General features: G+C 57.5%; 1 protein-coding gene across 1 annotated transcript; it reads right to left on the minus strand.

The window, feature by feature from the left end:
* Positions 1 to 407: 407 nt before the first annotated feature.
* Positions 408 to 26,731, minus strand: TMEM63C (transmembrane protein 63C). The gene is made up of 24 exons (XM_084520078.1): positions 26,581 to 26,731; positions 12,418 to 12,532; positions 11,989 to 12,209; positions 11,529 to 11,608; positions 10,142 to 10,229; positions 9,017 to 9,054; positions 8,478 to 8,620; positions 8,201 to 8,252; positions 7,842 to 7,950; positions 7,197 to 7,270; positions 6,980 to 7,060; positions 6,764 to 6,884; positions 6,526 to 6,659; positions 6,161 to 6,283; positions 5,567 to 5,720; positions 4,903 to 5,009; positions 4,130 to 4,216; positions 3,907 to 3,972; positions 3,649 to 3,811; positions 3,326 to 3,431; positions 3,039 to 3,206; positions 2,716 to 2,831; positions 2,305 to 2,376; positions 408 to 2,194 (listed from the first exon to the last, which is right to left on the minus strand). The coding sequence occupies exons 3-24, from the start codon at positions 12,184 to 12,186 to the stop codon at positions 1,982 to 1,984; spliced, it is 2,493 nt and encodes an 830-aa protein (XP_084376204.1). The 5' UTR covers positions 12,187 to 12,209; positions 12,418 to 12,532; positions 26,581 to 26,731; the 3' UTR covers positions 408 to 1,981.
* Between the last annotated feature and the right edge of the window lie 329 nt (positions 26,732 to 27,060).

Below are 27,060 nucleotides of genomic sequence, written 5' to 3' on the forward strand. Positions count from 1 at the left end.
ATAGAAGCACAGAGTGCTTTGGGTTGGAAGGGACCTTAAAGCCCACCCAGTTCCACCCCCCTGCCATGGGCAGGGACACCTCCCACCAGGCCAGGTTGCCCAAAGCCCCATCCAGCCTGGCCTTGAGCACCTCCAGGGATGGGGCAGCCACAGCTCCTCTGGGCAGCCAGTGCCAGGTCAGCTTTGGGGCTCTCTGGTGGTGCCCTGGGCTGCCCCTCACTGTGGGGGAATGATGAAAGATGGGCAGGGGACCAGTGCCAAGGGCTGTGCCCTTCTGAGGTGACACTGCGGGGTGCTTCTCTGCTCCTGTGCCTTTACTGCTTCTGTGCCTTCCCCTTTACCTCCAAAAATCCCTCCCAGCCCATTCACCACGCGGGACGCACGGGGCGACGACACCAGGCAGCGGCTGGGTGAAGTCATTTTATTCAAGGCACGGTCATAGCAATAAATAACGAGAAGGTACAGACCTCTGGCACATTCCTACAGCGTGGCAGCCAAGGGCAGCCGGAGCCCGAGCTCCCCGGGACACGGTGCTGCTCACGGTACCTGCTGCCCCTCAGAGAGAGGCCACCGAGCCGCCAGACGGGGCCACCAGCATCTTGCCATCCGGGGCAGCCCCGGGACGAGCAGTGGCGAGGATGTCTGGGATCCAGGAGCCTGCCAGGTGGTTTTTTGGGTGCCACGGCCACTGCCTGGGCATGCAGGGGCAAGGGGTCGGTGGGGCTGCCAGTCCAGGGAGCTCAGACCCACGGCTCACTGCTGGGCTGCCTGTGACCCCCCCAAGGATTTGCACACCTTGCCCCCACACCCGATAGCCTCTGTAATGCTGGGCAGGGGAAGTGGCACAGGGTGTCCCCACAGTGCTGTCCCCTGCACACGTGTCCCCTGTGCCACCCCTGGGGATGGGCAGGGGTGGGGGACAGGGCACCCACCGTGTTGCGATGCAAACATGAGTCCCCCTTGCAGGACGAAGATCCAAATCAGCTCTCCCACATCCCAGGCGAGGTCCTGGGCATCACCCACAGGCACACACCAGCTTTTCTCCCCCACCTCTGCCCCATAGCACAGCGGCAGAGTGGGGAGAAACTGCCCCTGGGTGCTGCCAGCACCCCTGTCTGTGTTGCAATGGGATGGAGCCGTGCAGATCCCCACGGCCTGTCCCAGGGGGAGCACGGGCAGCAGGAGCAGGAGGATGGGAGCCACCGTCAAAAGGCAGCTGCTGTCATGGCCACGAAACACACTCATCCCTGAAGACCCGAGGGCACAAGCACGTTGCAGCAGCAGAGGGAGGGCGTAGGGCAGGGCGAACCCCGCCAGGATGGGGGGCTCGGCGCCGCGGGAGAGCGGGGTGTGCGTTTGGAGGCTGCCCCCAGGAAGGGCAGCCGGTGCTCAGGCAGGCGTGGGAGCAGGAGGAGCTGCTCCAGCCCCGTGCACTCACGCAGGCCAAAGCACGAGCATCTCAACAGCCCCCGCTTGGATCGGTGAAGCCCTGGGGGTGGTTTTGGGGGCTGGAGCCAGCACCCAGGGCCACGGGAAGGAGCAAAACAGCCGTCATGGGTAGCAGCAGCAGCGGGTGGGCAAGCAAAGGTTTGGCGTGGCCGAGAGGACATGCGGCTGCAGGCAGGGCCGCCCTCCTTTCCTTGCAGTAAGGTCTGTCGGGAGACCTCACCCCACGGGGCTGCACCTCCTCTCCCCCACCCAGGGCTGGCAGAGGCAGACAGGGCCAGGGGGGTACAGGGCGGCCGAGCTGCTCTGGGACTGCAGGGCCACGCCGCCTCGCAACGAACGGGCTGGGGACCCCCCTGCCATCAGTCCTGCTGCCCCCCTGTCCGGCATCACCCGTGTGTGGGGCCGTCAGCCAAGTGGGCACCCGTCGGTGCTGGCGGCAGGGGCAGTGCGAGGAGCTGGGGGCCGCGGGCGGGCTCCCTCCTGCCCCCTGCACGTCCTCTGCTCTCGGCTCTCAGCCCGGCAGCGGGGCTGCTCACTGGTAGCGGGGCTGGCTCTCCAGCACGGGGCCCGTCCTGTACTCGCCCTCCACCGTCTCCAGCTCCGTCTCGAAGCTCTGCAGGCCCCCGTCCTCTCCGTCCTCGGCCGGCTCCAGGTGGTTGCCCATGGTGCCGTAGGACTGGTGTGCCGGGGAGGCCGCCGGCGTCAGGCTCAGCTCAGGCTCCTGCAGGACCGTGGCCACGAAGAGCTGCCCCGGGGGACAGCGGGGGGTCAGGGACCAGGGGCTGGGCCCAAGGGGGCGCATCCCCCTGGCTGGTTGAGAGCCAGGGGCTGCGTCGGGCTGGGGAGGGTACTCACGTTGGAGTTGGGGGTGGAGGAGACGCTGCTGCGCTCGGCATCGTTGAAGGCGCCCTCGGACTGATCGGACATCTGGGGAGGGGAGGCAGGGAGGAAGCCACAGCACAGGGCCAGGGGAAAGCCAGGGGCAGCTCCAGCTTGGGGACACCGTGCAGGGGCCTCTCCGCAGCAGGACCAGGCTCAATCTCAGCCAAACCAGGATTTAACCAAGCAGGCCAGGAATGCTGCCTACGTCCCTAACCACGGCACCACCCAGCGCTGGTGCATCCAGGGATGGGGAGCTACCGTGTGGGTGCCTGAGCCCTTGGTCTGATACGGGTGCAGCCAAACCCCCAGATCCCTCACTGCAAACACACCCCAGGGGACTGAGGGGGCATGGGGCGGGAGGAGGGAAGGGCTGCCCACGCTCACCTGGTAGCTGGATGGTTTCCGTGGCTGCAGCTTCTTCAGGCAGAGCCCAAAGAAGGAGAAGATGATGCAGGAGAGGAGGACCACAAAGGTGAAGAGGGTGACAGGGCGGGTGGGACCTAGGGCAGAGAGACACAGGGTGAGGACGTGAGCCTCCAAAGACATGCTGAGCCCCAGGCTGGAGCATGCTGGGGGTGTTGTGAGCTCTGACAGCCCCAAACAATAGCTGATACCCCTGTGCTTAACTCAGGGGTGAAGCTCATCCCCCAGAGCTTCAGTCTGGTGACCCTGAGAAGTGGAAGGGAACAGCCCCGAGCTCTCCCTACCAAGGCGCAGGACGGAGAAGAAGAGCAGCCAGAACATGCAGAGGATGGGGGCCACCACGACCTGGCTGATGGCGGCGACGTGGAGGCGCTGGTTGAGCTTGGTGGGGATGTACACGTAGTAGATGTTGTACCGGTCAACCATGTGCTTGAGCAGCATGTAGAGCAAACCTGGCAGGAGGACAGGGGGTGTTTGGCGGCTGTGCCTCCCATGGGAAGCCCCCACATCGCTCCTGCAGGCCAGGACAAGCCATTCTCAGCACGGATGGGGACAGCAGGGCCATACTCACCAAAGGGGACAATGATGGGGCAGGTGATGCTGTAGGTCATGACGACGGAGAAGATGCAGCAGGTCCAGGCGTACTCCAACCCGAACTGGAACTGGTAGGCTTGGCTCTGAGGCACAACCAGCAGCGCCGTTACTGCTTTGCCTCATCGGGAGCACAGGGTTGCCTCACCCCACTTAGCCCCGCAGGGCCAGGGCCAGCAGCACACCTCGTGTGGTGGCTCACCACACAAACCTCCCACGGGACCGGGACAACCTGAGCTTCCCCAGAGCGTCCCTGCTGTGCCCGGGAGCTGTGTGTGTATGGAGGTGCCCGTGGCCACGCACCCGCTTGATGTGGAGCCGCTCGGGCTCGGACTTGGCGAGGCAGAGGCGGGCGCTGTAGACGAGGAGGCCGGGGATACGCAGCAGCTCCATGGCCGTCCCGATCAGGCTGGAGGTGACGACGTAGTTGACGAAGAAAGCGCCGTTGTCTGGGAGGAAAACGCACCTGCCCCGGGGACGAGGAGGGTGAGAGGACAGTGGGGGTGGCGCCAGGCTCTGCCCCGCAGGTCCCCGTGTCTCAGGGAGCAGCCCGGTACTCACTGGAACTTGATGTCGGCCTCGTCCAAAAAGTGGGTGTCGAAGAGCCAGCGGAAGAAGAGGTCCAAGCTGGGGGGAGCAGAGGAGAAGCTCAGAAAGAAGAGGGGGCGCAGAGCAATGTGGGGAGCATCCAGCCTCCATGTGTCATTGGTGGCTGAAACAGCTCCTGTCCCTCAACCAGAGGAGGGGAGCCCAGCATGACCCCAGGCTGCCCGCTGGCCCCTACCTGGTCAGCCCCAGCGAGGGCAGGATGATGACCATGAACACCAGGAAGAAGAAACACTTGTGCATGGTGAGCTGGTTCTCACTTGACCTGGGGAAAGTGGGAAAAAGAGAACTTTGCACTCCTCAGCGGCAAGGCAGCAAGCAGGGTGAGAGGAGGCTGGGCTGGATCGAGGTCTTCAGCAGGGAGCTGAAACCAGCTCAAGGATGCCACGTGCCCTTGAGCTGTGCAGCTACTGGGCTGCTGCAAAACTTCTCCCAGCCTGTGCAGGAGTCAGGGGTGGACCTCCTGCCCCTCGGAGAAGGATGGCAGGTGGTGGCAATGCTCCTGCAAGAGGTCAGCAGAGCAGGCACAGGGGTTTGGGCTGGCAGAGGGTCAAGACAGAGAGCAAACTGTAGGAACTGGGCAATGCTTCCTCTGCTATGAGCCCCTGAGCATCCCAAACCTGCATGCCCACCATCGAGAGCTGGGATGTGCCTCCCAAGTCAGGACTAGGGCCCTGCTGCTGCCAGCCTACCATCACGTCATCCTTTCTGCAAACTTCTTCAGACCCAGCTTAAAGCCAGCTCCACCTGTACTTGTTTGAAAGTGTTCAGCAAAGAAATGGCTCCTTTGAGTACGAACTGGATCTTTGTCCAGGGGAACGTCCATGGGGCTCTGTGGAGTCTCCCACACCACAGCCTGCCTCCCCGCAGGTTGGGTCTGATGGGTCCTACTGAAATTCCTCCCGTTCAACACGACCCTGAGCAGCCCTGGGCACTGCAGGGCCCCGTTACCTTGTCCAGTGCGACTCGAAGAAGGCCGAGTAGTAGACGAGGAATGGCAGGAAGACAGAGAAGGCCCAGAGCAGCAGCGTGGGGAAGAACTGGGTGATGATGGGGTTCTGCAGTAGGAAAGATGGGGGACACCCTCTTAGGACCCTGACAGCTCCAGGGAGCAACAAGCTGAGCCTGCCCACGCTGCCACCGCCCCACCGTGCTGGAGGCAGCTCCCTGGGCAGATGCACGTGGAGCATCCCCTCCCTGAGCAGGGACGCTGGTTCCAGGAGACAAGAGCTCAAGGACAGCCAAGTGCACCATGGGCACGCACCAAGCCCCAGAGCCCTCCCAGCAGCTCACGGGTCCGTGAGCAGGAAGGCAATGTGCTGCTGGCAGCATCTGACAGCTCCTGAGCTCTTCCCACCCCTCTCCTGCATGAACCAAGCTGCCCTTCCTCATGGACACCAACGCTCAGGTATGCCCAGGGGGCAGGACTCTGCCACTAGAACCACACACAAACAGGACAGCCAGGGGCATGAGCTCTCCCTGCCCCTCATCAACACACATCCCACTGATGGCTCATCTACAGGGGCCAGCACCGAGCTGGGGCTCTGTCCCTGCCATGGACAAGTGCTGAAATGCAGACCCTTCAGGAAGGCTGGTGCAGGGCCCCGGGAAGTACCTTGAGGCTCTCCACAGGCCGTGTGACATTGAACATGTCCATGGTATTGACGATGATGGCCGGTGTGGTGAGGAAGAAGAGGAGGATGAAGAGGCAGATATTAAGGAGGATGAATCGCAGCCACCAGGATGTGCCACGGACCGACAGGTTCTCCCTGGGAGAAGAAAGGATGACTTGGACGTGGTGTGGAGGAAAAAAACATGTGTCCAGGGTCTCCCAGCCCAGCCCTCCAGCTCTGTGTCCTGCTCCCCATGCTGACCACCCCGCAGCCCTTGCGCTGAGCCCACTCTCTCCCTTCTCCCTGCACTGCTGCATCACCACTGCAGAGCCCCCAGGGCTGGGTGTGACCACAATAGGGTCTGTGCCATCCTCTGAGGAGGCTTTGGAGTCAAGCCAGGAAAATCAAAGCCTGGCACTCACCCCGAACCTTGTCTGGCTGAGCCCTGCCACCCGTGGGGTGATCACCCCGGTCACAACTGGTGACTTCTGCCAGCTCTGGGCATGGGTGCAGTCCTATAGCTACCGGCGTGGGTTCCCCTTTCCAGCTGCTCGCCCTCCTTTCCTCCCTCTGTCCCTCCCACCACGGGGGTTCACCAGATGATATCGTTGGGTGCGGGGGCGTAGCGCACGCCCCAGTGGTGCGACTTGACCACGGTGGTGACGGAGGACTGCTGGGGGTGCTTGCGGCAGTGGATGTGGCTGTAGTCCTTCAAAATCCTGCAGGAGGGAGCCTGGGGTCAGGTCTGAACTGACAGCTCAGGACCCCCCTGCTTCTCACGAGCCCTGCAGCCCCTTGCAGGCAGCAGAGGCACAGCGGAGACAGACCCGTCAGCTGGATTTGGCCAGGGGAGACAGCAAGGTGCCCCATGTCCCCTTCATTCCCCAGTGGTGATGACCCCATCCCACAGCACTGCCAGGCCGGGGACCGTGCTGGCAGCAGCAGGCCCGAGGGCACTCACACGGCCGTCATCCGCTCGTCCTGGAAGGTGATGAAGGCCATGTCGAGCCGCTTCAGCGTGATGCGGTTGCGCTCAGCGTTGAACTCGTCCGTGAGCTTCTCCTCCAGCTCCCCGTAGTACTGCTCGGCGTCCACCTGCAGGAGCAGCCAGGGCTGGGGCACGGGCCAGCCACCGCGCTGCCCGCAGCCCTGCCCGCGCTGGGGACACGCTGCCCGCAGCCCTGCCCGCGCCACCCGACCTGCTCAAAGCCACAGAAGCGGCAGCAGAAGATGCGGGCGCAAGGGTGGGTTTTGATCATGATCTTCCCCTCTTTCTGTGCCTTGGTGGTGAAGTACAGCCTCCCCTTCATTGCCTTGCGCCTGCCGGGAAGCAGAATGAGAGGAGGGTTGTTCAGGGAGCTGCCTGCATCACGCAGACAGACTGACGGACAGCTGCGGGGTCCCCACGCGCTCACCTCTCCACATCCAGCTTCATCAGCTTGCGTACGTCGAAGCAGAACTGGACGTTGGTGACGGTGCAGCTGGGATACGCCTCGCTGCGGGCACACGGACACAGTGGCACTGGGGGACAAGGCTGGGGACAGCCTCTCCTCCCGGGCCTGGGGCAGCTCGTGGCCAGCTCCAGGCAGCCCAAGTAGGACAGGGACGTCCTGCCGAGACACAGCTACTCACTGGAAATGCTTGATGATAAGGGACGGGTCTGTGATCTCCTTGGGGATGTGGGTAACCATCAATGTCCGGGCGACCTGGGAGAGGAGAAGGGGCAGAGGATGGGGCTGGGGCCCACAGGAATCTTGCAGCTGTCCTGCTCACACCAGATCATGCTTCATGGCCACATCTGCTGCGGTACAGATGGGGAAGGGATGTGCGCAGAGGGAACGGGCTCAGGAACCATCCTGCACTCAGGTGGGGGCAGAGGGAGGTGCAGGACCCACAGCCTTGGTCCCCTGGTGGATGTCCCACCCGCCAGGAGGCAGAGGAGAGCCTGAGGGCGCTGACTGCCAGCCCTGCAGCCTGGGTCACTGCAGAGCTCCTCAGCTGCGGGGACACAGCCGGACACAGCCACCCCACAGACAGCCAGATGCAGCCGAGCTTGCGTCTCAGTGACAAGGCAACAGTGGAAATTTGCCTGCAGGCTGCCAGGCTTTTTCCAGAAGCAGGAGAAAAACAACCTTGTCTTTCCCTGTCTGCCCAGGCCCCGGCTGTTTCTAAAGCTCTCCATACGTGCTTGGACCATCCTTTCCTCAAAGCACGCTCCAAGGTGTCCGTTTGAGCTGAGAAAGGCGGGGTGGTGGCTGTGGGGAGAATATCGCTCACCTTCTCGTTCTCTCTGTATTCCAGATGGATGGAGTGGTGAGCCATGCAGAGGATGGTGAGGATGAAATAGATGAGGGCAAAGATGCTGTGCAGCCACAGGAGACGGTCCCTGGAGGAGGAGAGGCTGAGATCAGCTCACGCTGCTGCACAGGGACCAGCCTGGTACTCAGCACCTCACCCGTGGCCACCCCAGCCACCCAGCCAGGCCTCCCTGAGCCAGCTGCCAGGGCTGCAGACCAGGCAGCACACCCAGGCTGCGGGCAGTGCCCACAGACACACGGTCTCCCAGGCATGCCCTGCTGCTCACACAGCCCATTGCCCGTCACGGGTCGGTGCTCCCTGAGGCGGGAGCCACGTACTGTGTCGGGATGTTGGCGATGGTTGTCCGGCCGAAGTGTGTGGGGTTGTGTCCTGCAGGGGAAGAGGACATGCAGGTTATGGGAAGCCAGCACAACGCATCTCAGTGCTTGCAGGGCAAACAGTGCCTGTGGCCCCTCTTCGCTCCTCTCCTCCCACCTCCCAGGACCCCAGCAAGCTTGCTGCCTTCTCCTCTGCTCCACAACTGATGGAGGGGTCCTTCTGCTCCCTGTCCTTGTGCTACACTCCCGAGCCACCCCAAGACTCGGGTGCACCTACCCAGGAGGTCCCCCGAGAAGTTGACGGGCAGGATGACGGCCACGGACAGCACGCAGACCAGCATCAGCAGGACCAGGAGGTGCCGCTGGAAGGAGAGGTAGGTGGTGGCGTCGATCCCACACTTGCTCTGAATCTCCTCATCCCTAGGGGAGAGGGGAGGGGGTGAGTGTTGGTGGTGCCTCCCCACCGCTGTCAGCATCACCTCCTCCTCTCGCCCCCGGGACCCCGGGGCTCACCGTAGGGCTGCTCCAGCCCCACATCACCCACACAAACTCGTGGCATCCTGCCTGTGGTATGTGGGATTCAGGCACAGAGGGAATGGGGGAAGCAAACAGCCCTCAGGCTGCCATCTCTCCTACCAGGAGAGGCTGAAGCCCTTTCCTTTGGGGCAGGAGCCTGGGGTCAGCAGAGCCACGGGGGGCAGGCAGAGGGGAGCCCCTGCCCTCTTCCTCAGGGGATGTTTTAGCAGGGCTGTTGGGCCACCACCCGCAGGCACCAGCTCCCCGGGCACAGCCCCAACACCGACGGCTCACACTTACTTCATCTGGTAGATGGAAATGAGCCAGGAGCAGAAGCCCTGGAAGGGAAGAGAGTCGGGATGAGCAGAACATGGAGACGGACCTCAGGTGTGGGTCTGAGGGGGCTCCACTCTGGGCTGAGCAGAGGCAGCACCCAGAGCTGCCCCGCGGCCTGGCTGCAGCACTGGCCGGAGGCAGGTGCCCAGGGAGTACCCTGTGGAGTGCCCTCACCCTCCTGGGAGAGCTGACACCTCGTTCCTCCTCCTCTTTCCCCAGCTTTACCCGGGGGTGAAGCTGCTCCTCACTGCATGCAGACACAGAGGCTTTATGCAGAGCTCCTGCCACACTCTGCTTCTCAAGCAATCCTTTTCTGTCTTCAACATCTGTTAGCCCCACAAGCCCTCTGGCACGTTTCCTGTTCCTGATGTGTCTGAAGAATTTAAGTACTTGTTTTTAAGCTTTCTACAAATGTCTCCTCAAACTCCTCTGCCGCTCCTCTGAGTGCATTTTACACCTAACTTGGCAGAGTTCAGATTTTTCTCATTTGGGAACAGCTTAACTTTTAAAAGGGTGCCTTCTTACATCTATTAATCTCCCTTAATCTGCTCTTTAACCATGCTGGCTTTTTTGGTCTTTCTCAGTTATTTTTGATGAGCAATATACATTTGCCCAGAGCACCCAGTACCACGCCTTTAATTAGTCCTCTAGCCACCCGTAAGGATTTTGCTTCTTTGAATTTCCTGCTTTTTATTTTTTTAATAAATTCTTTTTTTTTTTTTTTCTTTCCACAGCCACAACAGTGACTGATTCCTGAACTTTTGTTGACAAAGAAAAAAAGAAAGAAACAAACAGCAGAATGTGTCGGTCCATGCTTGTTTCTAGCAACACCTGTTTTATGCCTGATGCTGCAGAGAGGAAAAAGAGACACCAGCACAGTGATGCACTTGTGTGGAGAGAGGGGAGATGCAGGATGCAGGGGGCTCTTGGTGCTCGTGGCATTGGCAGGGAGGTGCTGGGGGGCAGCTTGGGGCTGCCTGTGTGGTGTCACCGGGAGCGAGTGCCCTGGGAACACCCCAGACTGTGATGAAGTGACCCAGGAAAGCCAAGAGCAGCTCCGGGCTGTTCCTGCCACGGCTGTGAGCTCACCACGTCCTTGTTGTCGGCATCCAGGGGGCTGCTCTCCGACGGGGACTTCTCCTTCTCGCTCTGCTCCCCATAGAAAAGCGACGTCAAGCTTTGGAGGGAGGAGAGGAGAGGAGGGAGTGAGGCAGGGGAGAGGCAGCAGAAAGGAGAGGGAGGGCACCCACGGGAAGCCCTGCACTGAGCTTTTCCTCGGGGAGCAGCCTGGCCGCTGTGGGGCCGTGCAGACCCAAACGCAAGGTGAGTTTAGATCAAGTGACAGAGGAGGGGAGGCAGGATGCTACAACGGCACCCGCACTCCAGGAACTGCCCCTCACCACGCATCCAGCACTGGGGCTGCAGATGTGATACCCCAGTGAACAGAAGCACCCCTGTCCACCTCCATGCTTGGCTCCAGAGCCCGAGCCCAGGAGAAGCTGGCAGGGGGAGACAGGAGTGGGGCTTTTGCCAGGCTTGCTCCCAGCCTCGCAGAGCCCCTGCGTGCACCCGCCTGCCAAAAGGAAGCTGTGCTGTTGCCTGGGGTGAGCCCTGCTCGAGCAGCACATCCTACTCAGAAACCTCGTCCAGGTGCTGCTTTCACCATGGCAACAGGATTATTTTTTTTTGTGGGATTCTGCACGTAGCCTGATGGATGGGCCAGGGGAGGGCCACCTCAGTGACACGAACACGTGTTACTGCTGCTGATCTCCCCTGTCCCCTCCTCTGGCCAGCTCTGCACAATCCTGAGGGGGCAAGGAGGGGGGGATGCATCTCGGTGCTATCCAAAAGCAGCTCTCAGGCCACTTTCTCTCCCAGAACAGGGCACTTGCTGGCACCAAGAGCCCCGTCACCAGACTCCCTGTGTCATTACTCACAGGAGCTCTGTGTGCTGGGAGTGATTTGGCTGCTGTGGACATGGGGGGAAAAGGAGAGGATTAGAGGTGCTGCTGGCCACCACTGCTGCCTGGATTAGGACAAACCACTGATAGGGTTAGGATGATGTCCAGGACCCAGGTCAGGACTTTTGATCAAAGAATGATGCTCATATTGAGCAGCTGCTCCTGGAGAAGTAGACAGTGGGGCTGTGCAGCCACGGCTTTAATTCAGTCCTTGTCTGGCTGTACTGCTTAACCTGTTTGGGTAACAGTTCCTATTTCCTTTTCTCTTCCCTTAAAATTCTGTCCCTAAGCAAAGCCTCAGCTCTGAACCTGCAGGAGGGGGTCAAAGCCGGCCTGGGCATTCCCTTTCCTGCAGCAGATGGTGCCCTTGCCCCCTGGCTGGGAAGGCTGGTCCCTCTGGGCACGGGCAGCCAGGCCATTGCCCCTAGCCCATGGGGACAGCAGCACCCTTGGGGCTCCTCCAGGGGCCACCCCATCACTTGGTCTCACCCACAGTGGCCTCGTGTCCTCCTCACCTATCGTTGTCCATCAGCAGCGCCAGGCGCCCGTAGTCCCAAGCTGCTTTCCGAAGGCAAGAGAAGATCAGGAGGAGAAGCTGCAGGAGAAGGGAAGAAGGTGAAGGGTTTTGGGGTTTTGTCATGGGGTCTGGCCACCTCCCTCCTTCCCGTTTTCATGCTCGTACACAACTCTCGCCTCAGGACAAACTGCTCCTGCTCCACGATCTCACCACTGCTGCTGGGGGCTGACAGCACACACCACATGGCACAGGTGAACCCCCGTGGCCCCACACACTGCAGGTGTACCTCCACCACCTGCTATTCCTGGTCTCCCAGGGGTGCCTCCTCTGAGAGGCTGGGACATGGGGAACTGGGTTTACTGGCCAGGGAGGCCGTTCCAGCCCTGACCCCACGTTCTCCAGGAGGTCCATGGGCAGTGTTGCCCACAAACACAGCACCCTGTTCACGGCCTGCTCACCAGCCAGAGGATGAAGTTGATGGCGAGCACAGTGGGCACGCCACCGAAGGGCAGCCCTTGCAGGACGGTGCTGCGGGAGCGGGCGCTGAAGCATTGCTCCTCCGTGCTGTTCACCAGGGTGTCCAAGAAGCTGAGCACGTCCAGCGAGGTGGGGCCGGCACCGTCCGGCGCTGGGTCCACCGAGTACACGCTCTCCATTGGTGCCGTCACGGGGCCTCGGCCTGCAACACGGGGGCATGGGTGAGGATGGGGCAGCTTTTGCTTGAAAAGGGCTGGCAGGTGACCTTGGTGCTTCCCTAATCCCAGTCCCTCCCAGGGGAGGGCTGTGGGACAGAAGGCAGAGGGTGTCGCTGCACAAATCTCACAGCCACCTCGTGTCATTTCCCCACGCTCATGAAACCCCGCGCTGTTTGGATGCCTCCATCATACCTGAGACAGGTCTCTCTCCACCTCTCCCCCTCACTCCTGGAGGCTGGGTTGAGCCATGGCTACCCTGGTGTGGTCAGCAGGCAGGAACGAGGAGCCAGAGCATTTGCTTGAGTTTCTGAGAATGAGAGAAACGACGACGTTAAGCAACAGGCAGCTGGGGCTGCGCTTGCCTCGCTGCCCTCAGCCAGAGCTCCTCTTTGTGGGATGTCCTCCAGGCCTCAGCATCACGGTCTGTGTGATTCGAGAGTTGTGGGGCCTCCCTTCTCCCTTTCCACCAGAGCAGGATTGCTCCCTCCAAGATATCCTGAAGTCTTTAGACTTCCCCCCTTTCCTCTGGGAGCTGATAGCACAGGCTACAGCCATCGGCACTGGTAGGAAATGCTTGAAGTGGCTTGCTTCCAAAACATCTCCAACCACCATGTGGTGGGGGAAAGGATCCTCTCCAAACCGACAGTACCTGGGCCCCTGGGAACAGACACCCTACAGCAGCCAGTTAGGTCCCTAATGCCTCTTCCAAAAAGGATGCCTAGTGCTTTATAGGTAGATAAAGCCAGAGGGCTGAAGGCCCTGATTAGGGGAAGAACCGAATGTAATTTTGAAGTTGACCCTGTCCTGAGCAGGGGCTTTCAGAGGTGACCTCCAAAGGGGTCCCTTCCAACCTCAGCTATTTTGTGTCTCTGTTCCTGAGGACCTGTGCTGCTGACAACACCTCCTGGCCTGTCTGGAGTGTGTGAGGAGTTATAGGGGTGCCCTGCCCTGTAGATGTGTTGAGCTGCAATGTTGTGACCCCAGCTTGTGCAAAGGCCACACGAAACCCCACTTGTGCCCATTAGCATGGACTCCTGTGAGCTTTGCATTTTTATCTAAATTCCAGACAACAGAGACTCTGCTGCAGGATGCTCATCGTCCACATGGACAGGACAGATGAAGTGCAAGAGGCACGGTCTGTTTAAGCAGTGACGGAGGATGCAAACACAGCCAGCCAGCACCTCAAGGGACCTGGATATGCGAAGTGTTTATGGTGTTTTTTCCCATCAAAACCGAACAGGATCAACTCTGCTTCAACACCAAAGGAAACCTGATTGAGCGGTCCTTGGGGAGCACAGAAAGAGCACGCACAGAGTGCCTCAGCCCAGAAAGGGGATATTCCTGAGCTCTACATGGCTTTGCTTTTGTTGGGAAACATTTGCTTCCGATGTGTCAGTGTGACAGATGGGAGACTACAATAGCACATGGCTTTATGTGCGCTGCTGTAGCCTCAGCCTCTCTCTCTTAGACCACGCAGCTTCCTAGCCGAGGAGATTACAGTACTTTCCTAAAGCTCTTGAGGGGACCAAAGACCCCATCCCACTGCTGAGCACAGCAGGTAGGAAGGGGTGCTGGGCAGGAGCTGATGGAGGTACAGGCCCAACACAGTGTCTCTGACCTTCTCATCCAGGGAAACGAAAGACTGAGGAAGAGAGGTTTTCAAACACAGTTGACAAAAAAAGGCTCTGACAGCCTGACAAATGCAAGCAGGTGGACACCAAGAATTCCCAAGGGATTCTCAACCCAAGCTCTTGAGAGCTCAGGGTTCTCTTCATGAGCTTAAGAACCGGTCTCGGTGCTGGCAGTTTCTGAATTAAACAGAGACGTCAGCTGGCTCTGAAACCACGGGGGCCACTGGGGCCTGTGGCCAGGGTCGTCCCTTTCCTACAGGGTGCTCTCAATCTGTTCTGCCCATGTGCACATCTCCCTCCCTCCCCTCCTCGTGTAAACAGCAGAGCCATCACCATCTGGCATTTTCAGCTGCTAAATAATTCATTGCCTTTTTGTTAACACCAACAGCGTGTCTCTGACCGAGGGAGCTGCTGGACCTTCAGCAAATAATCAAGGAGACTCCTAGCAACCCCTGGGTCCCTCCTCTATCATCACCACTCCACGATGCAGCGGTAGGATCCTGCAGTTTGTTTCTTGGCACCGTGTTCCCTCTCCCAGGAGGAACATCCTGCCACAGGATGGCAGGTGAGGGGAATTGACGTGGAAATTGGCCCACGTTGGCTTTCCCTCTGAAGATCTTGTTGCTGCCCTCTTTCCCCAGTAGCTGATTATATTTTGCTCCTGGTGGCCAAAAGCAATGGGTTTCTCCTGGAGATGCTGCTGGTCAATCCACTCCAAGCTCTCTTGTCCACAAGCCTGTTAAATGCAAACCTTCATCCACCCAGCCCAGCTGGTCCCTGTCTCCCCACCATTGTTTTTTCAATGCCAGAGTCTAACTGCAGAGAAATTTCAGGAGCAGGAGAGGCCTGAAGCCCCCAGGCTCCTCTCTTGGGCACATCCATCCGCACTGCCCAAAGGAGCCATCACATTGTGCTCAGTCCTGTAAAACTGCCCTTGTGGCAACTCACAGCTCCTCTGAAGCTGCTCTCAAGCTCATTTCCCTGCCTTTTCCCTGTTCCCTTCTCCCCCAGGTACCCAAACCGGTACCTTTCTGGACCATTTGTTCCAGCTAATCTCACCTTTTATGGTGCTGTTTGTCGACAAGCTTAGGCAAGTTTCATAGCTGCAGCACTACCATTAAAATAACCATTGGGAACAACCAGATAAATAAATCACTTAAATATCTTAGGAACAGCGCATGCAGCAAAAATGGCAAGAGGGTATCGCTGCTCCTGTGCACCAGTGACAGCCTGAGCTCAGACCTGTAGGATGTGGTCAACCCCCCTCCAACTGAAGGTGACACCTTACAAAGCAGAGGTCCACACAGTGAGAGGTCACCTGGGTGCTGTAGGTCAGATTAAAGCTGCTGTTAACACACCCAAGCTAAATTTATGAGACAATTCAGCATTTTGCAGCACTCGGTAACAGCACGGAGAGGTCCAGCCAAGCCCTGAATCAGCAGAGCAGCCCCTAGTCCCAGCTACACCGCTGGCAGGGCACCTTCCTGCCATTGGGATTTTCCTGACCTTTACAGGGCAGTGAAGGAGATATGGTTGTGAATGACAGAACAGGGTGAGTGTATTCACATCTGGTGCTGTGAGGGGTCCCCGTTGGCTGTGCATGGGTCAGTGCCTCCGTGTGCCAGCTGTAGGCAGGCATCCCCCTGGGCAGGCACTGTGCCCAGGCAGTGACAGTGACAGCCACATGAGGAAACATAGGAGCAGGCAGGGCTGCAGCTGGAAAAATGAAGCAGTAACAGAGAGGCAGAAAGCAGAATATGTGGCCTAACCCATCAAGGTCTGAGTTAGAGGAGAAATAGGGTCAGGAAACATGCAGAATAACAGGAAAGGCAATCATTGCTTTTCCTCTTTGCGATGGCTGTGAATGGGCAGCGGATTTATCAGATTGGCCATTCAGAGTGATTTGCTGGATGATTTCTGGGAACCATTTGCAGCGCACAAGGTTTGCCTTGAATATTCGCTGCCCTGATTGCTTTGTTTACACACCAGCATCTGCTTCTCCTCTCCGGTTGGGTGGGCACTGATCCAGAGAATCAGATTTCCAATTAAATATAAAGGCTTTCTTTCATGTGGATGCAATTTTTTTTAAAATGTGTCTTTCCCTTTAAGCACCCTGCCAGCAAATTCATTTCCTAGGGTATTCATGGAAAGCTGGAGTCGCAAAACACCAAAACAAAGCCTTGGGATTGCCCAGCTGATTAAGCCAAGTTTCTCCGTATGCCTGTGCTCATTCAGCCTCTGTGTCCTGCCTGGGGAGGACGGGGACCACTCACATCTGCTGGTGGCAGGAAACCCAGCTCAGCACGACTCGGGACCTCGGGCTGGGAAGTCTCATCCAGACCCTGTGCTGAGCTCAGCACAGCCTGGTAGAGGCAGCTTTGGCACCGAAGGGCACGGTGACCTCCCCGTCCCTGTAGCTCAGTGTACACGCTGTGGGCCACCTCCATGGCCCTTTCTCTAGGCCTCAGTGGGGCCTCGCTCTCCTGCCACCACTGCCACACACACTGAGGCTCCTCCAAGCCAAGGATGCTGCTGGCTTGGCACAGCTCACCCCGTCACATCTTGTCCCTTGCCTTTGGAAACCCACTGAGCATGGCTGCTGGGATGGTGTTGGCTGGCACCAGCCCTCTGGCAATGCTCCTGTCGAGGCAGGATCCTACACGGGTGCTGCTGCCTCTGCCACCAGCAGCATCCGTCTGCACTGCACTAGCCAGCACCCTGCGAGCTGTTCCTTTCCCTGGCCCCTCCATGTGTCTCTCTATCAGCCAGTCTCACACTGCCTGCTGTCCTTCCTGAAACCACTTTGGGAAGCCCCAAGAAAAGATCTTTTCACTTCCCTCCCAACGTTTGTAGCAGCCTCTAGCCCCTCCAGCCCCTGGGGAGGTTCAGGAAGGCCACCCCTATGTCCTGTGTGGGGCAGGCGAAGCTCAGCCAGGTGACACGTCTCACCGCCTGGGGACAGAGAGCCCTCTGGCTTGGAGAACATCAACCATGTGAAAACGCGATGGGAAGAGCAACAAGGAGAGTCCTCAAACCCCTTGGAGAGAGCACGGAGAAATGGTAGATTGAGATCGTAGCTGGGCAAGCAGGAGAAGCTGGTGTGTGACACCACCACAGGGGCTTGGGGCCAGTGTTAAGGACATTGCCCCCAGGGCACTGCAATTTTACTTCTCAGATGTAAAATTGAGGGAGATTTCTTTATGCCAAGCCTCAAAGCACTGCCCTCTGCTGAGGCCACGGCACAGACGATCTTTCAGCAGAAGACTGTCCCTTCAGCAGCAGGATGGCCGCTGTCTCACAGAGAACAGGCACAGGCCCCATCCCAAGGATGTCCCTTGTCCCTGTATCTCCCCTGGGTGGTGGCCACCTCCTCACCCACTGCTCCCAAACTGTCCCACCAACACTCCCCATCTCAGCGCCGTGACCTGCCAGAGGGGGAGGATCGCTGCTCTGTTCTGGGGAGCCGGTTGAGGCCCTGCTCTCAGGAGCGGCGGGTTGCCACCACATTCAGGAACCCTGTGCAGGGACACGTCACCCCAGGGGCAGAGCAGCTCTTCTCCCATTCCTCCTCCACGTGTGTGTGATCAGGAAGGAGACATAATCTGTGTGTGCTTTACACCCCAATGCCCTGCTGTGCACATTGGGTTTCCCCAGTAACGATGCTCAGCCCCACGCGCCATGCCTGGGATGTGCGAAGCACCAAGTGAACCTAAGGCCATGTTGACAGAGCTGCCACAGGAAAGGGTCCTCCTTGGGTCTTTATCACCTGTAAACCCAGTAACCAGTGGGTTTACACAACCACTTGTGTTTGGGCAGAGCCAAACCAGCATGTACTGCTCTTGTTTGGCATCAAAAGCCAAGGAAGACTTCTCAGGAAGGCTGCTGTGGGAGGTCGGGCACCGGGAGGCAGATTACCGCTTCCCCTGCTGAGGTAACCATGCTCAAAGAGATGAGGGTGTCAAGGCAGGCGTGGAGGAAAGTGCTACCTCCTCTGGAAAAACACTCCCTCATGGAAATCTGTACGGAAAATGACAGTGGTTGTGTCCAGGCCCATTGCAGGTCACAGCTGCAGTTCTTAGACCAAAGGGTACCAGGAGCACTGCGGTCTCTGGAGATGCGGAAAAGGAAAAGGCAGGAGAGCAGCTCCTCCCTCCCCAGGTCCCTTTTGCTGCTTGGAGAGCGGTGGGAGGTGGTGAGGAGAGTGGGAGTTTCATGTGCTGCCTTCTATAAAGCCACCGGCTGCCCAGAGACTTCTCTCCGTCTGGAGCCACCGGCACAGCCCCAGGCAGCACCAGGCAGGGCAGGAAGCCTGCCCAGGGCAGAGGCCAGGCGAGGACTGCGCCTGTGGCTGTGTAGCCCTCAACACCAGGAGGCTGGGGAGCCAAAGGAACCCCTGTCTGAATGCCCAAATCCCACCACGGCACACTCCAGCCACTGTTATGGGGCTTCACCCCCAGGACCACCAAGCGCAGCCATCACAGCTCCCCCAGCACTGCCTGGGCTCACCCTGCCCCTATCAGCCACAGCCAGCCCTGAGCATCCTCACCCCACATCCACATGGGGCCGGTCTCAGGTGGGCAGCATCGTACTGGTCCCGTTCATCCCTTCTCCCTGGCCACCTCCCTGTGTGCTGCCCTCCGGGGAGGCCTCCACCCCCGGCTGCTGCCAGCTGCCCCCTTGGGCTTTTCTCCTGAGGTTCAAGCATCTGCAATGTTCCCTGCAGCCGATTCTGCTCCCAGAGCAAAGAAACCCTCCTGCCCTGCTCAGCTCACCTCTTTGCAAGCACAAAAGCTTCTTCCCGAGAGCTGTGGATTACAGCACTACACACACACTCACATAAGATGCAATTTTAGAGCATTTGCAGAGCTAGAACACTTTCTATCGCCTGTGCTCGCTGCCAGGAACAAAGAGTGAGATTTGGGCTGCAGCGGGAGCCCACAGGCACACCGCTTGCCAAACCTGGCCCCGGCGAGGCTTTCCTCCCACCTCTGCCCAGCTCCCAGGCAGATTTGGGTAACACCAGCCACCGGGCTGAATCACACCGCCCCGAGCGCGTGGGAGCTGGCAGCTCAGCTGAGGCTGCGCCCCGGAGGGTTACACAACGGGGACGGCCCCGCGGTTGCCGCATCCAGCCTCGCCCGCGCTGCAGGGATTAGCTCTCAGCCTAGGGGTTTGGGTCAATAGGGCTGCAAAGGGAAGGGGAAGCCTTTGATGGTGAACACGGCAGCCTGGGAGGTGAGGGCAAGGAGAGAAAATGCCCCCCAAAGCCACCTCTGTCCCCTGGGGACCCATCCGTAGGGAAGGGAGCAGGACCCACCAAACGGCCACCTTCCCCCAGTGCACGGATGAATTTGGTCCTTGAGCAGGGAGAAGGGAGGAGGCTGAGCCAGTCCCCCAGCCTCCTGCAGCCCCCGGGGGGAGATGAGATGAGCGGGAAGCGGCTGCTGCGGAGGGAGGTGGCTCTCCAGCAAGCTGCAGCCGTGGCTCCATAAGGCACGCACTGTTCTGGCCTCCTCCTGCTGCACCGGGTGCGCCGGCGAGACAGCTCGACCCCATCACCGCTGTGCCCCCTTCCCCAGGGGAATCCCCCAGCCACCCAGCATTGCCCCAGCCGCGTGCCCACCCTGCAACCAGAGGGGACATGGGGAGCCGGGCAGCCCTGGAGCACCAGAGATCAGAGGGGGATCCAGGGGCTGTTGGGATGGGAACGTCAGCGCATCCCCAGGCAGCAGGAAGGGGATGAGATGTCTGCTCCGGCCATGCCCGCTGCCCAGCTGCGGCACACAGCCAGCACAGGGGCCTCGGGAGTAACAGATGTGACAGAGGAAAACAGAAGAAATGGCTGATTTCCCGTTGGGTTGAGAAGGAAGTGTCTCATCTGGGCATGTACAGCGGCTGGGCTGGGAACGGGACGAGGTATTGGGAGGAAGAGAAGCCGTGGGCCAGGAGGTGCAGCATCGCCCAGCAGTGGGGAGGCTCTGTGGACAAGTCACCCTTGGGCTGTCTGGGACCAGGGAGAAGGCCAAGATGGCCAGTTTTAGGGGAGGGAGGCACAACAACTGCCCGCAGTTTCTCCACACAAGGTTGCCTTTCCCCACAGGCAGAACTGCCTCACCAGGTGGGCGCTGGGGAAGGCTGGCAGCCCCTCGCCCTGCTCAGCAGCACCTGCACCAGGAATGCAGTTGGTCAAAGAGATTTGGGGGTCCAGGCAGGGAGCAGCGACCCAGACACAGTCACTGCAAGCTTCTGCACAGCTCAGATGCAACTGGAGGCCAAGCAGGGGCCAGACAGGCTCTGCATTTGTTTTGGGAGAGGCTCAGGGATGCAGCGCTGATACCAAGGGATGCTCGCAGCAGCTGGAGTGCTCTGGCCCAGCCCAAGCTCCAACTTTGGGGTGGAGGTACTGGGCAGTTTGTGCACACTGCTTCCATCCAGCTCTGGGAAGCATCCCCCCACCTACAAACACAAAGAGCCTGCAGCTGGCTTAGCAAACCTGAGCTGAGCGTGCAGGGTAGCTGGGTGAGGCAGCATGATAGCAGCCTGCTGACACAACTGATCTCTCCTCAAGATCTATCTGAGCCATGGGGATCAGAGAGCTTTCCTTGGTGCCTGGGCTCCTGTTCAGGGAGCGGGCACTGAGCAGTGAGAGCAGGATCAGACCCCAAGCCCAGCTCACAGCGCCCACCACCCTTTAAATGCTGCAGGCAATGGGCATATGGAACCTTCTTCTGCCCCCTACCATCAGGCTGTCCCCCAAAATACCAAGCCCCATCACGTGTACAATGAAATCCTCTCTCTGCTGAAACCAGCAGCAACACTTCTTTCACCAGGACCAGAAATTCACCTCATTTTGGATGGAAAGAAACCTCACAAATTTGGCTGCAGGGCCTGTCTGAATAAACTGGAAGGTATTCGGAGGAATTCCTCTCACGTGTAGCTGCTGGGATGAATTGATCCTGAACCCAATGATTACCCTGGAGCACAAGTACAGTTATAGTCGTGGCATAGCAATTATGGCATGGCAATATTCAGCATTATTTTTATTATAAGTCCCATTACCAGAGTTTTGTATAACTTGGCTTAACCATATCCGTGGAAGCATTCATCCCCTTGTGAGATATATGTTCATCTGATTCGTGTCAGTATGGAACAGTGCTAGGGCCGCATGGTATGATGAATGTGACCTTCTGTCTTACATACCCTTGTATAACCACAAGTCTAAGAAAAACAGAATGGTTAATGTGTATAGTTCTTGTACCTTGCAAAGGAATATTTTAACAATTCGTGTCAATAGAGAGCAGTTCTGTCTGTCTCTGGGTCCTGCACTGGCAATTTAATTCTCCCACAGATGTGGTTTCTTCCCTTTCCTCCCAGTGTCCCAGTCTCCCCCTCATTATAGTCAATTTATCAAATCTTCAGAAATATCCCTCAAATCCATGAGCCTATTTGCTTTTGTTATTCCGAACTCTTATTCCTAACAGTTACAGCCTTTTTGCCTTCTTTGTGGTTGATTTAGCACTGCTATAGGTGTGACTGCAGTGTCCCCGTGAATGGCCTGTGAGGAATGTTTTAACAACACGTGAAGTGTCAATAGAGAGCTATTTGTATTTGTATGTTCTTTCTTTGAAGCCTCTGATGTCTGGGGGTTTCAGAACAACTGCTAACAACTAGTGACTGTTATGGGACACTATGCAAACCCCTGATATCTGGCCAGGTGGCCAGGAGATTAAGGAGAAGAAAGAAAGAAGCTGAAGGACGGCTAGAAGACAAAACTTGCAGGGGACACTGTGTGAGCTTTTGACATGCTGCCAAGGAGTACAAAGGGGAAGGACAAGAAAAAAACCTGAGAGGAAGACTACGAGCCTTCAGCATGAAAGACCCCCAGAGACCCCCAGGGGGACCACCGGAGACTGATGCACATGCTCCAGTAGGAGGGTTTGGATCCCGGAAGCTAATTATAATAACCTGTTTATTTTAGAAGTAGTAATGAATACGTATCAGCCTAGGAGCATAAAAATCAGCTACTTGATGTAACTGGTGTGCGTCTAGGTGGAGCGGAGACTCCCGACGCATCCAGTGCTGTTTGCTTACCTCTATTCTTTTCATAAATTGTAAACTTTGATTATAATCCTATTTTGGGACTGAGCAATTTATAACACCCTGACTTCCCTGCAATGACTGAACTACTCTAAAAGTCTTTAAGATGTGACACTCTCAGGAGGCGGCACAAGCGCCGCAGCTGTTATTAGTATTATTCACTTTGTTGCTGTTTTTGTTCTGTTTCTGAACGAGGAAGAGTTTGATGAAATTTCATGGAAGGAAACACAAGAAATTAAAAACTTGGATGAAAGAAAATTAAACTCAATGGAAAGCTCCCCAAAGAAAAACCCAATGAAACTGCCTGATCAGAAGATTAGTAACAGTGTAATATGAAAGGAAAAAGCAATAAAGAGGACTTGGAACCAGAACAAATAAAAGAACCATGGCTCTCTGAAACATACCTGACATAAAAGTAATCACATTTTGTCTGAGCTAAAAACTTTTTAAATTAAAAGACAGACAATTCAAGACTTGAAATTATAACAAGCTGCATGCTAAGACTTCAGATCACTCTAATCTGTGAAAAATAAGTAGAAATTTGTGCATTATGTCCTTGTTGCCAGAGAGATGCTCACTGCCTAAGCACCTGGAATTAAAACCTGATGAACTCCAAAATCAGTTCTGACTGCAGCAACCTTTTTTAAAGAAAAAAAAAAAAAAAAGAAAGCTTAAATTAATTAATACAGTGATTAGTTTATTAAAAGTTCAGAAAATTACTGCAAATTAAAGCAGAAGAGCCTTGTTGCCTTTCCAATCCCAATAAAAACGAAGCATGAGAGGAGAACCTCTGCTAGTTCTGAATTCTTAAAAGCCAGAAATGATCTGATCATATCAGCAGTTCTATTTTATATCTCCTAAATTCTAATTAAATTCTGTTCCTATAATGGAGTCATTATTGTTAAATCATTACTTATACAAATAATGCTTTCATAAACTTTTTTAAAATGGACACATACATTTTAGGCTGTTTTATTTAACCAACTAGGAACCATTTTCCAATGCTTATTTTCTGCATTTTGAATACAATTTCATTTTCCACTGCAATATAGTGGGACCAATTTTATAATAAAGAATGAGGTGAAATCTAATAGCGATGTGTCACCATTTTCTAACACAAGAACCACAGCCATTAGGAATCCTTGGGGATCACACTGCGGTGACTGAATCACAGACATGTTGAGGCTGGGGGGCACCTCTGGAGACCTTCCAGTCCGACCCCCTCAGCTTGCCAGCCCTAGCACCACGTCTCCACACCTCAGCCTTTGCCACCTCCTATGGAGGATCACCTAGGACTGGCTAACACAGGGTCCCCAGGCCTCAGCTCAGGTACCAGCACCCAGATACCCTTCCAAAACTGCGGTTCCCTCAACTGCATCACCTCTACCTTCTCTGAATTTTGCTCTCCCCCACGCCATCCAACGTGCCACACCCAGGGGCTTGTTGTCCCAAGCTGTCCCCAGCTGCCTCCCACCACCTCCCAGCTAACAACAAAATGAACCTGGTGGAGCCCTTTCCACTCTCTCTTAGGAGGAACTCAGAAGTACATGAAGACGTATTTTCCCACCTCTCACACCCTGCCTTTTAGCACTTGGGGGAGCAGTGGAGCTTGGCTCACTCAGACCCTGCCCTCCTCTCAGCTCACCCACAAACTATCTACAAATAACGAGACATCGATGCTGAGCAATCATGAGGAAGCATGTAGGGGACTCAGGTCACCCAAAGCTTTCATGTGCTCCCACTCTGCTCTGGTACTCCATTTTAAACACATCTTTACCTGAGATCAAACTACAACAGCTTTAGAAACTCCTCCTTGGCCTAAGTGGTACCCGCAGCCTCTCATGGAGGCGGTGCTGGGAGCTCCACAAATGACCCTGGTGCTGAAACACTTCCTTACAGTGGCATTTAAGCTCCCCAGAGGCTGAGCAACATTACAGTATTTTCAATTAGGAATGCGATTTCTCAGCCAAAGAGGTTTGCTCTGCAGCCCTTAGCATGGATGAAGCTCCTCCACCCATACAGCCATCTGCTGAGAGGGCCGCACCGGGACAGGAAAAGCAGGACCAGGTGGGGGCTCAGGCTTAGGTGGACCACCAGGGGAACCAAACCCAGCGAGGAGGTGCAGGAACCACCACAGAGGGAAGAAGAAGCAGGGGTTGGGGCAGCAGGATGGGCAAGGGGAGCTCAGGGATCCCCAGCTTCTCCATCCCACCTCCTCCTGCCTCTGTAGAGGCCGTGCAGGATCCGCCCTGCCCCGTCGCACCCATTAGCCACCAACAATCGTGCCCTCGGCTGTGGGAATGGCAGTGCACAGCTACCTGGCCCTGGTCATTCACATTGTTATAATGGTGTGAGTAAACTCAGGCCATTGTTGCCACCTAATAACGGGTGATCGCAATCAAATTACCAGCCCGAGCAGCAGTAACTTCAAGGCAGTTTTTAAAAGGCACCTTAAAGTGTAGGTAGATGCCACGTGGGATCTTCAGAAGTGCTGAGACACCTTCTTGCTGGGGGTCTTACAGCTGTTTAGGGACTGAATGCAATAACGAAGAGCTGGAGCTAATTGAGGCTGGAGCTGCTGCGCTGAAACCAACCCAGAGAGAACAGATATGCTCCACTGCTTCTCCTGAAACCATCTCACAGCGAAACTGCTCCCGATCTGAGCACAGCAGATAAGCGATGCAATGTTTTCTTCAAACTTAGGCCTAAGTACGCTAAATATATTTACAGCAATTAAACTAGGTAAGGAGAGCTGTTTCACCAGACACAGAAGTGATGACTGCAGAAGGCTTCGGTGTTTATAGGACTCATCGAGGAGTCAGCATTTCCACGGCAAGCACAGTGATGTTTTCGTAAGAGTTTAGGTGATTGACTGATTAGTTTAATATCAATTGAATTCACTGGTGGGTGTTAGAAACATCTCTCCCTCTCATTGCCGCTTTGGTAAAGCTATCACAGTCTGTTAAGACGGGGGTATTTCCTACGAGGAACATTTCAAGGCAACAACACTCCTCCCTCTACAACTCTTCAGATTTCGGCTCTGAATCCCGCTCCCTTTACCTCAGGCCACCAGTCCGCGTGGCAGAAGGACTGCGTCTGTTTGTGAGGGCCCAGGGACTGTAGGCAGCAGTGCTGTGTGCCCCCCGCAGCACCCGAACCGGGGACATACTGGTTAACCTGGCAGGGTGCCTTGGAGAGCAAATACAGAGGGATCCGAGTGTTATCATGCAAAAAAGGGGGCTGAAGGGTGTTCAGATGCACTTGCAGGAAGACAGGAGCCGAGATGCTGCCGTGGCGAGCAGGCAGAGGTTGAAGCTTACAGGGAAGCCGGAAAAGCCCATATGTGCTATGGAGTCAGAGGCTGCAGGGGTCGGGCGGCCTCCACGCTTTTATTTATTACTCATTTGTTTGCAAAGGGCTGTTTGCCAGGCTGCTGGAGACAAATCCTTCCTGCAAGAGCTGCCCCTGCCTCCCTCTCCATCTGCCACCCAGCCCCGGGCACCGCTTCCCAGGTGGCCAGGGGGAAACACCTGCCCCTCCGGCTGCCGGTCCGGCCTCAGGGCCTCTCCTCTGCCTCCTGCTTCTCCCACACCTTCCTCCATCTCTCCTCTGGACAAACACCATTTGCCAGTTTGGCAGCCAAAACGGCACAGGGTGCTTCCCCTCCAGTGCTCAGACAGGCTGCCGGGCTCGTCACAGCATCGTAAAACCCCAGTGCGAGGCAGGGCAGGCTGCCACAGCGCGAGGTGCTCGCTCCTACCTCGCCTGCCCACCCTGAGTTCCCCTCACCTGCTGCCTCCGCGTCCTCTCCCCAGTGAACTCTCTGCAAGGGGAGAGGCAGGCACGCAGATCAGCCCTGGGGATGGCAGATAAACGGTTAAAAGCAAAAAGATGATCATGCAGAAAAAAAAATCCTTCGGCCAGACAAAGGTCTCTCTTTCTCCTGGATAACACCCATTGTGTCTGGGAGGTTTCTGAATTACACCCTGGGGGGGGTGCAGCACCATGGCCGTGAGAGACAGAGGATGGCAAGGCCTCGATCTGTGGGCAAATCTGTCTGTGGTCGTGAACTGGGGGACAGCAGCTCGGCCAGAGAGCGACCCCACAGCCCTTCCAGCTGGGGCCAGATGCTGGGGGGTGCAATGGGGAGAGGAGGGGAAGCCAAGGCTCCCCTGCTAGCACGGAGCATCTCCGTCACCATCAGGTGTGGCGGCTGGCCTGGGTGCCCAGGATGACGTGGGGACGGAGCAGCAGCCGTGGCATGACACAGCGGCGGGTGGCATCTCACCACAGCGGGGGCCAGCAGCACGGGCGCTTGGAGGGGCTGCGGCTGGCTCCCTGCGGCTGCCCCCACCTTGCTCGGGAGGCTCGGGGAAGCCCCCGCAGGCGGCTGGGCCGCAGCCACCCATCGCCCAGGCGCTGCTTAGAGCCACCCGGGTGCGCTGCCCGTCTTGCAGCCCGCAGCTCAGCACCCCAGCTGCCCGCACACCTCCCGCAGGAGCACCCCCGCAGGGTGCCTGGAGCGCCCCGGAGGGCTCCCAGGGGCTGCCCCCCAACAAGTCGCATCCCCCCCGGCCCCGAGCATCCTCCCCAGCCCCCCGGCGGCCGCCCCCCGCCCGGCACTGACCTGCCCGGGGCCCGGCCCCGCTCCCGCTGGCTCTGCGCAGCGCCGCCTTCCTCCCTTCCTTCCCTCCCTCCCTCCTTCCCTCCTTCCCTGCCCGGCCGTGGGGTGCCCGGCCCGGCACGGGCAGGGGAAGGGGAAAGGGAAGGGGAAGGGGCCGGGGCCGCCGCTCCGCTCCGCCCCGCCGCCCGCCCCGCTGCGGCGCCCGCTCCCCTCCGCCTCCTTCCCCGCCGCCTCCCCGGTGCTGCGGAGCCTCTGCCGGGGCCGTGGGGTGGCCCTAAAGGCTCCCCTTCCCTTAAAGCTCCTCAGGGCTGAGCCTCTGAGCTGGCACTCTGCTGAGCTGGGCGCTGCTGGAGCCGTGCGGAGCGCAGGCAGGCTTCAACGCAATGCCTTCGGGTAAAACTTGGCTGAAAATGAGACCTGTGTCCCCGAGCCGTGACTCCAAGGAGCTACCACAGCCCAAACAGCATGAGTAACGTGTCAGGG

Source organism: Aythya ferina (assembly GCF_964211825.1).
Source record: "Aythya ferina genome assembly, chromosome: 5".
Classification (NCBI taxonomy): Eukaryota; Metazoa; Chordata; class Aves; order Anseriformes; family Anatidae; genus Aythya; species Aythya ferina.

Coding starts and splice junctions, on each gene's coding strand:
- TMEM63C (XM_084520078.1), bottom strand. CDS start 12,186: ATGGAGAGCGTGTACTCGGTGGACCCAGCGCCGGACGGTGCCGGCCCC. Junction 7,951..8,200: donor ATCGCCAACATCCCGACACA/GTACGTGGCTCC, acceptor CTCCTCCTCCAG/GGACCGTCTCCTGTGGCTGC. Junction 7,061..7,196: donor CTTATCATCAAGCATTTCCA/GTGAGTAGCTGT, acceptor GTGTGCCCGCAG/CGAGGCGTATCCCAGCTGCA.